Source organism: Aulonocara sp. 'chitande type north' Nkhata Bay, linkage group LG18 (genome assembly GCF_057382095.1).
Source record: "Aulonocara sp. 'chitande type north' Nkhata Bay isolate Kocher_YH1m ecotype deep benthic linkage group LG18, A_spYH_male_GT1.1, whole genome shotgun sequence".
Classification (NCBI taxonomy): Eukaryota; Metazoa; Chordata; class Actinopteri; order Cichliformes; family Cichlidae; genus Aulonocara; species Aulonocara sp. 'chitande type north' Nkhata Bay.
In genome coordinates this window covers 20,160,020-20,171,960 of record NC_141361.1, presented here as the reverse complement: position 1 = coordinate 20,171,960, position 11,941 = coordinate 20,160,020, and the positions used below count along the sequence as shown (strand labels likewise).

Here is an 11,941-nt window from a genome sequence, read left to right as displayed (position 1 = left end):
TATTTTATTAGATAGCTGTCTCTTGTGCCTTGCTTACAATTCTTTTAGTTTCTACTCCACAATAATACCATCTCTTCTCTGCTCAATCAGACTACAATGGTAAATGAGGTGTGCAGAAAAATCACTGCAAATTTAGGATTTATAAAAACCAGGAAGTCAGAAAACAAGCAGGTAACATCACTGCAGAACCATCACGCCCTGGTCACCACCTGTTCCAACTCCTCCTCCATTGTCCGCACTTGTGCTGGTTCCCTCAGCACTTCCCTAATCACGCTCTGTGTATAAATAGTCCTGTCTTCCCTTGTCTCAGTGTCTTGTGCCTCTCTCTGTGATTGAGTCACTCTGTGATCTCCTGTGTTTGTCTGTTTATTGCTTTGTTTTTTCTGTGTTCTCTATTTTGTGCTGTGTTTACTGCCTCATATATGATTTTTTTGTTTTTGTTGTTAAGTTTGCCTCCAGCGTCCTTCATTTGGACCATAACTTTTGCACTCCAGTTTGGGACAAAATGCTAATTTACACAGCAGCTAAAAGTGGCAGAAACCGCATGTCAGTGTCTGTCAGTATTGTTCCACTACAATGTTAGAAAATCATGGGTCTAATTGTCTGTTTTGGATATGCTGCACTTTGTCCTGCAGGAGTTTACTGGAGGATAGCAAACTAGACACGTGGGTGTGTGTTTGCATGTCTGGGCACGCAAATCACATATTTGCCTGTAACTGATTGGCTCCACTGAATAGCGTTGTCAGCCAATGGGGTTCTTTCTTTCCATTTCCACATACACTGTCACTCATCCATACTGACATGCTGACAAATAATTTCTTATAGTTAGTTAGTTGTGTTTTTATAACTAAATTATCTCCTGTTTCTTGCCACAGTATTCATGCCAGGATGTCAGAAATGTCTTTAAGGCAAAGCTTCAGCTCCAGTGGCTCTGAAATGGTCACGATGGTGCAGAGACGTCTCACAATTTCTGTAACTTTCTGAAAGAGGTTTGATATTTGTGCCTCAATAATCTTTACATACCTATAATTTGTCAGCTGAACATGTGACTGGACTTTATTTGGAACAATCTGAGTCTGTTTCAAGAGACTGTCTGTCAGTGCTGGTCATTTATCAGATGAATCATTGTCCATTGAGTGAAACTTTAATTCTATTTTCTTGTTTGTACATCATCTTGTTTACCTATGAGGTTCCATTTGGGCCAGAATCACAAACATGCTCACACATGTGCTGTCTGTTGACTGTGTGACAAAATGTTTGTGTTCTCATGAAAGTTGTCCTCTCCTCTTGCAGTTGACATCTGACCTACTGGTGGCCACATGCACCTCAGTCAACTGTCATTTCGATGTTTTTTGCACTTTGTTTGGAGCGAATCTGTTATAGGTCTGTTAATTATCAGTTCACTATTGCTCAAAACTTCCCTTTCACCCAGGATTATTGAGTAACTCATCTGACAGACTGCTGCATTACACAACAATACTAAATAGGTTCATTTTCAATGTGCTATGAAGATACTAACTCAATAAATTTAAGCAATGTCCCCCCCACTGTCACCGGAAGAAGCATAAACTCAGTTACTTAGAAAACAGATTATTTTCAAATTCAATCTTTCAAATAGCTCAAATATGATCAAGCACACAAATTGTTTCTGTGCAGTTTAGCACACAATTTGCCTGCACCCTAAAGAGGCTGGAGAAGAACATCAAGCTTGAAAAACTAGAAATATAAAGGTTGGGCTCCATGTGACGTCCATGTGATTCATTTTACATTGTTTTACTCAGACATTTGATCTGTGCAGGATTTGTTGCTGATGTTGATATTTTGGTGATTTATGTACTATAAAATACAACATATTGAATGATAATAGGTTATTGAAAGACTGTGTGAGAGTACTGGACAGTTTAAACAAGTGCAGGCTAAACTGAGTAGTTAGAACTGGTGCAGGGCAGCCTGTGTGAGTAGCATTATTGTTAGATGACAATTTTGGAAAACCTGCAGGATGACGTCTGGTGTCAGAATAGTTTTAACAAAGCTGAAGTAAAAGCCAAAAAGTGTCACATGATTTGTCACATGTTCGGTGAACACAGAGGGTGCCCAGGGGAAGAAAATTTTAGGACAAATTGAACGTCATGGAGTATATTTACGTCATGGTCAGTCAGCTGCGTGAAGGTGCGAGAGCCCAGGCCTTTATCCCAGCGTCCCACACACAGCTGGGGCCCTAAAAGGTAAATGAAAAACATTTTTTTACCACTATATCTTGGGTATATCAGCTGAGATTAGTGGTCACTCTCAAATTCCGCTAACTATGGCAAAGACAGTATAAAATGGGATGCCAAATGACAAACAAACAGGAATGTCTTTTTGAAAATTGCCTTTTTTTGTTCAGTAAATTCAAAATGAAAACATTAAAGGTCATTTTAAATTCACTAAGTGACTCAGTAAGATGAGATGCAAGCTAATCCAGAAAAGCTGTCTCAGCAGTTCATAGTCATAGTGGATTTATGACCTGAAACTCTGGCTGGATCTGAATGAAGAACCCAAAGGACCGCACAACAAGATGCAAGTATCCTGGAAATATTTCTGCTTTGCCTGCATATCTTTTTGATAAGGAAAAAATATTTATTCCCATCCTAAAAGTGGACACATCCCTAAAGAATGCTTTCACCAAGCTTTACTTTCACATTAATCATTGTTTTGAGACTCATCCCAGAGAGTGATACAGACATACAGAGAGAAGAGGTGCTGAGCAGAGTGTAGCTAATTGTAAAATTTGTTGGCAACTAACTGAAGCAGGGGATCTCAGACAAATGGCTGTGAAGCTTTTCCATGCCTGAATCACATGCAAGGCTGTTTTTTAACTGTGTACTTTTTGTTTGGACTCAGAGGACAAAATACAGGTAGTGCAGAATTATTAGGCAAATGAGTATTTTGTCCACATCATCCTCTTCATGCATGTTGTCTTACTCCAAGCTGTATAGGCCCGAAAGCCTACTACCAATTAAGCATATTAGGTGATGTGCATCTCTGTAATGAGAAGGGGTGTGGTCTAATGACATCAACACCCTATATCAGGTGTGCATAATTATTAGGCAACGTCCTTTCCTTTGGCAAATTGGGTCAAAAGAAGGACCTGACAGGCTCAGAAAAGTCAAAAATGGTGAGATATCTTGCAGAGGGATGCAGCAGTCTCAAAATTGCAAAGCTTCTGAAGCGTGATCATCGAACAATCAAGCGTTTCATTCAAAATAGTCAACAGGGTCGCAAGAAGCGTGTGGAAAAACCAAGGCGCAAAATAACTGCCCATGAACTGAGAAAAGTCAAGCGTGCAGCTGCCAAGATGCCACTTGCCACCAGTTTGGCCATATTTCAGAGCTGCAACATCACTGGAGTGCCCAAAAGCACAAGGTGTGCAATACTCAGAGACATGGCCAAGGTAAGAAAGGCTGAAAGACGACCACCACTGAACAAGACACACAAGCTGAAACGTCAAGACTGGGCCAAGAAATATCTCAAGACTGGTTTTTCTAAGGTTTTATGGACTGATGAAATGAGAGTGAGTCTTGATGGGCCAGATGGATGGGCCCGTGGCTGGATTGGTAAAGGGCAGAGAGCTCCAGTCCGACTCAGACGCCAGCAAGGTGGAGGTGGAGTACTGGTTTGGGCTGGTATCATCAAAGATGAGCTTGTGGGGCCTTTTCGGGTTGAGGATGGAGTCAAGCTCAACTCCCAGTCCTACTGCCAGTTTCTGGAAGACACCTTCTTCAAGCAGTGGTACAGGAAGAAGTCTGCATCCTTCAAGAAAAACATGATTTTCATGCAGGACAATGCTCCATCACACGCATCCAAGTACTCCACAGCGTGGCTGGCAAGAAAGGGTATAAAAGAAGAAAAACTAATGACATGGCCTCCTTGTTCACCTGATCTGAACCCCATTGAGAACCTGTGGTCCATCATCAAATGTGAGATTTACAAGGAGGGAAAACAGTACACCTCTCTGAACAGTGTCTGGGAGGCTGTGGTTGCTGCTGCACGCAATGTTGATGGTGAACAGATCAAAACACTGACAGAATCCATGGATGGCAGGCTTTTGAGTGTCCTTGCAAAGAAAGGTGGCTATATTGGTCGCTGATTTGTTTTTGTTTTGTTTTTGAATGTCAGAAATGTATATTTGTGAATGTGGAGATGTTATATTGGTTTCACTGGTAAAAATAAATAATTGAAATGGGTATATATTTGTTTTTTGTTAAGTTGCCTAATAATTATGCACAGTAATAGTCACCTGCACACACAGATATCCCCCTAAAATAGCTAAAACTAAAAACAAACTAAAAACTACTTCCAAAAACATTCAGCTTTGATATTAATGAGTTTTTTGGGTTCATTGAAAACATGGTTGTTGTTCAATAATAAAATTATTCCTCAAAAATACAACTTGCCTAATAATTCTGCACTTCCTGTACTTGTGTTGACACTGTAAACTTGTGTAGTTCTCCTTTTCACCTCCCTCACCTGAATCAATCAGACAATCAATACAGAGTCTGACCCATAAGCAGAATCAAGGGTGCAATCAATCAGAACTTATCAGGGTCCACCCCAGTGCAGGAGTTGGTCACCCATGATGTTTTGGGGAAGTGAATGGGGTAAAGTACAGACTGAGGGGAAAAATATACATGCTTCAAGTAAAATATAGCATGCTATTGGCTGCACTGGACTGTGATAAAAATCATGTTTAAGGGTCTACTTTCTCATCACAACTGTTAGCAAGTATTGTGATTATTAGTAAACATAAAAACAGCCATTTTCAAAAAGTCTAACTGTGGTTAGATGGGAAGGAGCTCACAGTCTTTATTTTGTTGATCATTCCCCTGCTCCTCCTCCTCCTGCTGCTCTGTTTTAGTGGATTTTGAGTGTTGGGTCCAGTGCAAAGGCCAGTGATAGGATAAACCAAGTCCACCTATTTACGAGTGGTTTAATTATTTACCCAGAACCTTCTACTGACCCTGCTGAAGAAAAACTGAGAAATGCTGCAGAATTAGTCAAAGTAAAGCAAAGGAATCAAACACTAGATTATATTTGTAGTCAATTTGTAGAAACGTTTATAAAGTCAGACAGAACAACTCCTGATCAAGTTATATGTTCAACTTAATGCTTTGGAAATTGCTGTCCAATATGCATCTGTTGCTTGAAGCATAGACGCTGTTTCACTACAAATAAGATATGTTGAGGTTCAGCTTGGAGGAAGCAGTGAAGAGTGCCCAGTAGCTCTGAAAGTTATAACAACTTTTTTTTCTTAATTTAAAAATATAATATCTCTATCCTGCCTCCTTTATCTGGATTTCCGATATCCAGTAAATCTATAGGTTGCTGTTCTGTTTGGAAACAAGAAAACACTTGTGTAATAACCATATGATCATTTATATTTTTGTTTCTTATCAAGAGAACGACCCCACATAATAGCATATGTCAATACTCATACACATTAGATAATAAGCCCGAGTTGTTTGTTGGAGTGTGTTGTGTTCATATGGGTGGGTGGGTGGGTTGGTAGGTGTGTGGCTGTTTGTTTCCCTGCCCCACTTCTTCCTCTGAGAGAGCAGATTGGCTCTCTGAGAGGAAACTCCTCTTTACAGACTGAATACTTGCAGTTACAAAATCAACTAACCTACAAACTCACCTCAACTGGTTCTAAGCTGACAAGTGTAGGACTTCATTTTTCCACATAGTTCAAGAGTCAAGTGTGTTGATTTAGACCAGAAATGAGTCACCAAAACCAGTTGTGGTGGATCCAAACTGTAAAAGCTGTAGTAGACCTCTGAGTCTTTACAGGACAGTCTTGGCCAGACATAACTTAAGTATAAATTACACTAAACAGTATTGAATAACTTGTGTCACTAGGATGTTTAATAGTTCTACCCACACACGTTTATTACTAATGCAATGAAAGGTTTCCCAAAATGGTTTTTAATCTCCACATATAGTTTTTCCAACATTAAAAGGCCCTTATAAAATTATGATATGAGAGGCTTAAAGTTTAAAGTTTAAAACGTTAAAAAAAAGTTTAAAAGCTTCCACTATCTCTAGCATGAGAACAGGAAGCTACAAAAACTAGGCTATAATAAATAAATGTGTAGAACAGTACATTCTCATTACTACATGCATTGCTATTTGGTGTGTCGTCATGCACAAGATGCCAACCCTTAAGTGTGACGCACAACACTTCGTGGCCAGCAGGTCAAAGACCTGTTTGTTTTAAATCTTCACCTTGTCACACACTCCGGTTCAGTCTAACTGTCTCGCATAAGTGACCTCACCGGACGCAAGCTTCTCAGTATCGGGTCATCAGCCATGATGCAGCGGGCATTGTTCAGCCGGGGCGCCCTGCTCGCCCAGCAGACATCAGCGGCCCTCGAAGGTCCGCTGGCCGCGAGGAGCGCGCCAGTGCTGCTGCGCCAGGACCGCTCCATGTCCTCCGTCACTATACCGCCGCCGGCATGCATGCTGCGACCACTGGAGGTGCCTCTTCGTTACCTGTTCGGACCGGGACCGTCGAACGTTCCTCCACGCATCTTAGCTGCAGGGTCCAGACCAATAATTGGTCACCTGCACCCAGAAATGTATGAGGTAAGTGCTTTTTGTTTGAGTTAATTTATACTGGAAATTCAAATTATTTTTATCTGGGAAATAGGAACGGCTTCCTAATGTGGTGAATCTGGACTAGCTCTGTAAGTTTGTGACCAGTGGATATTTTTGTTTTCCATCTTTGCTTTGGCAAGGCCTAATCATCATTTTTACCAATAAAATTGCTTTATTAGATTGAAATTTTTGATTTTAAGTTGTTTTTGGCACACAAATAACTCAGACCAAAAATTCTTCTCTGTCTTTTTTTCATGTTAAAATTTATTTTTAAAAACAACAACAACAAAAGACCAAATGTATCCTTAGGACATAAGCTTGTGCGTAATTACGCACAGCCCACCTGAGCGTCAACAGTGACCATTCCTGACAAATTAAACTTGAAATTATTTCCAATTTTCACTTCGTGTCACAGATCATGAATGACATCAAGAAAGGAATCCAGTATGCCTTTCAGACAGAGAACAACATGACTATAGCTATGAGCGGCTCCGGGCACGCGGCTATGGAGTGTGCGGTATTCAACACGGTGGAGCCCGGAGAGAGCGTGCTCATAGCCATCAACGGGATCTGGGGAGAGCGCGTTGCAGAAATTGCAGAGAGGATGGGTAAGCGTTTACGCACAGGTTTACGCACACTTAATAAGTACACTACATTGATACCGATTGTTTAACTATTAGCCAATTTATGTATTTATTCAGTAGCTTACAGAGAATATGTTTTTATCTGTAGGTGCCAATGTACACAGAATGGTAAAAACGCCTGGAGGATATTTCACCAATACGGAAATTGAGCAGGTATTTAAAGATATTGTTGAAGGAGAAATTATTACTATAAAATAAAATAAAAATATCCGCCCGAGCCCATGATGCTAAAGGTGAGATTTTTAATCCTTACATATTGTTCAAGTCTTTTCTTTCTGCCCTAACTTTGATGAATATACCTAAAGCGAGTATTGTAAAATGTCAGTGTTGGTCAAATAAAGGAAAACGTTGGTTTTAGGGAATCTTGAAATTGTGAAACTGTACTTGCCAAGTGTGTGTGTTTCATGTCTGTGTGCACAAAGACACAAAAAATACACGTCTGTCTGTATTTTTGTATGGGCCAGTGGTGACAGAGTTAAAGGTTGACCATGACACTGTCCTCTGACACTGTCACCAGAATTGTCCTGCTGGTCTGTGAAGGATCGTGGAGGGGATCTCAAAACAGTGAAGTAGTAAAAACAAGCTTTGCAGTATTCAGTGATATTTTGTGCACAATTGGAAAAAAAACCTAGAGTGGTCAGAGGGTGAATTTAGACATGGTGCCTTGACACAAGATTTAAAATAGGGTGGTTAGCACTGTTGCCCCACAGAAAAAAGATTCCTGGTTTAAATCCTGGCTGGGGTGCATGTTGCATGGTCTCCTGGGTATTCTGGGATCCTCCTGCAGTCCAAAGACATCAATGTTAGGTTAACTGGTGACTCTACACTGGCCATAAGTATATGAGGTATTTGTTATAATGAATAGTTAAAGTGTAACTTTCAGTTCAAAGCACTTTGAGTGGACAGTAAGACAAACTCTAAATAATGGAAAATATGTTACATTTACACCTGCAAGCATGCCACCCATGATTATTAAAATCTATTTATTCTGCCCTAAGTGAGATTAGAACAGAGACCAAGACCAAAATAGGCCTGAAGGGCGTCATAAGATAATAAAGGCACCTGAGCTGCCATTTCAGAGAGTGTGTGAACACATGTGCAGGTCCCACGCACTCCTGTCACTGCTGTGAACAAACAGACTAGTTTGCAATAAGCACATTTTGTGTTCAAAGTTTTAATTAATGTTAAATGAATATTGTTAATATTCATTGTTATGGTATTATATAATATATGGTAGTGATTGAGATTTTTTAATCATATAGCAGTGATGAGTGTTGTAATGGTTATAAAGAGTTGTATAAGAAATCCTAGCATTTCAGGATGTTCTTACCATAGTCACTTTCAATAAAATATATTCAAATCATTATGGCTGTTAGTGTCTTCATGCCTTAGAGAAATGGTATTATGTGATAGTAGATGTTTTTTTCTACAAAAAAGGGTGCTATAAAACTTCTGAAACATTAACTAAGGTTTAATCATCTATTTATGTCAGACAGGCTATCGATACATCCTAAATAGAGCTGTACTTTAAAATTTTGTATATTATGAGGGAAAGCCTGGCGTGGCTGAAACAAATCTGTGAAGGCATGAAATTTGAACAGTATGTAAGGGTTAAGTTGGGTAAATCACTAAGATTCACTTACACCATGCACACATGATTAAATTTGTCTTCACATCTCGCCGTAGGCCATAAAAAAGCACAAGCCTGTCCTGTTTTTCCTCACACACGGGGAGTCCTCTGCTGGTCTGTGTCACCCAGTTGATGGCATTGGAGACATCTGCAGAAAGTGAGCCTCCCACCACATCAGTCTAAAACAGCGCATAACAGATTATAGTGTCATATTTCTCACTCCTCATTGTTACATCTCGCGCAGACATGACTGCCTTTTCCTGGTCGACACAGTCGCTTCACTCGGTGCGGCACCAATCTTTATGGACAAGCAAAGTAAGGCGGTGATGAAAGATCAACTTCCTCTCCTACCATCAGATGCGCCTGTGTGGGATTTAATCCGTCTTTTATTGTGTTTCCAGATATCGATATCCTCTACTCTGGTTCTCAAAAGGCTCTGAATGCACCTCCTGGTACAGCACCCATCTCTTTTAATGACAGAGCATGGTAAGGAGGGAGACGGTGGAGTGGTTATGCATGCATCTTATCCTAAATTGTTACAAATATTTAAAATAAAAAACACACAAAAAAGCAAAAAGTAGTTCAGGCAATGCTATCTCCTCTGCACAGCCACAAGATGTTTAACAGGAAAACAAAACCAGTCTCCTACCTCTTTGATATGACACATCTGTCCAACTACTGGGGCTGCGATGGCAAACCAGCAAGGGTGTAAGTCCACAGCAGATAACTGATTACAAGCTGATTGTTGGTAGTTCCAAATACCCTCTAAACTTTAGTTTAAAGTTAAATGTTGCAGGAAAACTCCTAGAATGAGAAAAAAAAATTCAAAAATATTATTCAAGCTACTAAACCTTGAATTGTAAAAGTGTCATTGTGTCATGTGGCTTTTAGATACCACCACACCGGTCCAGTGTCTGGATTCTTCGCCCTGAGAGAGAGTCTGGCCATTCTTGCTGAGAGGGTAAAGGGATATTTCCCAACTTCTTCAGTCACATTTCTGAACAAAAAATCTGTAATTTCTAGATACTGTTATTCTTTGTATACAACACAGATTTCCAAAAAGGTTTCGGAAACTATGCAAAGTACAAATAAAAACAGAATGCAATGATTTACAGTATCATAAAGCCATTTTTCATTCACAGCAGAACACAGAAAACATATCAAGTGTTTAAACTGACAAAATGGACCATTTTATGAAAAGAGGGTAATTTTTTAATTTGATGGCAGCAACATGTCTCAACAAAATTGGGATAGGGTACTGTTTATCACTGTGTAGCATCCCTTCTTTTAAAAGCCGCCTATAAGCGTCTGACAACTAAAGAGACCAAGAGGAAGGCTGCCCCATTTTTGTCTAATATCATATTCTAGCTCCTCGACCGTCCTGGCTCTTCTTTGTCATGTCTTTTGTTTCATGATGTTTAGTCACAAGTCTGGACTGCAGGGCTCTGCTAATATGAAGCCATGGAAACATATGTTGCTCTCTAAGATGCTCTTTTTATACCCAATCATGTTACTGATCTGTTGCCAATTAATGCACAGTGCCCCAGCTTTTTGAGAACTGAGGATGTGAGTTGTCTTTTGAAATTATCTAACTGAAAAGTATGTTATACAGTCAGTATTTTAGTGAGTGAACTGCCTTCTCTTTTATGTTTGTGCTAACTAATGGAGTAAATTATGTGAGGCAAAATGTGCATGCTTCCTTTGGTAGTTACATGATCTTTTAGACTCCAGGCATCTGAGTGATCCCAGTCAAACAAAATAAATGTTATAATCGTTGTCTGTTTAGTAACCTCTGAGTTGGTATTACTGACAGGAACACTATCAATGATCAAGTCCCTACCCTTTTAGGTATTTATTTCTAAACACAATAAATCTTTGTCTCCCTCTAGGGGCTGGAGGAGTCCTGGAAGAAGCACAAGGAGGTAGCAGCCTACCTGTACAGAGGACTGGAGGATCTGGGCCTCAAGCTATTCGTCCCCGAAAGAGTGAGACAGAAATGCAAGAAAATAGCATCGTGGTGCCATGAAAACATAGATACACAGAGAGAATAAAGGGGATATTTACATGAAACAAAATAATAGAGACAAACAAAACAACACTGTACAACTTAGCTTTATATTTGTGTTGCTTTTAAACTCACTGGAGCGGTTTTCCTTGTGTTGCGACGAAAGCCATTTTTTATATGTGTCCTGCAGGATTTGAGGCTTCCCTCCGTCACCACCATTGCTATCCCTGAAGGCTACGACTGGAGGGAGATGCTGACATATATCATGAAACATCACCACATGGAGATGACAGGAGGACTGGGCCCTTCCATTGGCATGGTGAGTTAATTTTACAGTCATTATTGGTGGTAACTAATTCTGATGTGTAGTAGTAGTTTCAGGGCGTTCTAGCTTTTCAGCTTCCTGTCCTGTTGTCCTTTTCTCTTAAATTAACATGCATATCTTGTCTTGAATCAAACTAATCCAGACAAACAAAGATATAATGTTTAAGGACCATTTCCAGGTACTGTGTGACAGGTTTAATTACAATGGCTTTTTAACAACAGCAAAGTCATCACTTTGGTGTCTGAGCAGCTTTCTGAATCATCCTGCTGAATTGCTGCAGAGTATACTCATGTAATGTGCTTTCCATCTCTCATTTAATTAGGTGATGAGGATTGGATTGATGGGATACAACTGTGAGAAGACTAATGCTGACATGGCACTGCACGCCCTGGCAGATGCTCTGAAAAACTGCAAAAAAAGCAAGCCTTAAGAGCCTATATTCCTAAACCACTGACTATGTACTAATTCATTAGGGAATTTAAAGAAAAGAACACTCAGTGTCCGTATGAAGGACAGTTGGAACTGTGCATACATTTTGGGAATGCTTTTATGACTACAGGGATTTTAGAAAAACACAGTTTTTTCTTGTATAAGTAGGCTAATGATGAAATAAATAAACAGATATTATTGGGCCCATGGTGAGTGCACTGAAAATGCAGAGGTGTGGACTCGAGTCACATGACTTGGACTCGAGTCAGACTCGA

General features: G+C 39.9%; 1 protein-coding gene across 1 annotated transcript; it reads left to right on the top strand.

Annotated features, from left to right (window-relative positions):
• Positions 1-6,266: 6,266 nt before the first annotated feature.
• agxtb (alanine--glyoxylate and serine--pyruvate aminotransferase b) lies at positions 6,267-11,871 on the top strand. Its single transcript, XM_086270748.1, has 11 exons — positions 6,267-6,621; positions 7,049-7,241; positions 7,366-7,430; positions 8,964-9,064; positions 9,152-9,222; positions 9,309-9,393; positions 9,517-9,615; positions 9,799-9,868; positions 10,797-10,892; positions 11,103-11,231; positions 11,560-11,871. The coding sequence occupies exons 1-11, from the start codon at positions 6,346-6,348 to the stop codon at positions 11,665-11,667; spliced, it is 1,293 nt and encodes a 430-aa protein (XP_086126874.1). The 5' UTR covers positions 6,267-6,345; the 3' UTR covers positions 11,668-11,871.
• Positions 11,872-11,941: the final 70 nt, after the last annotated feature.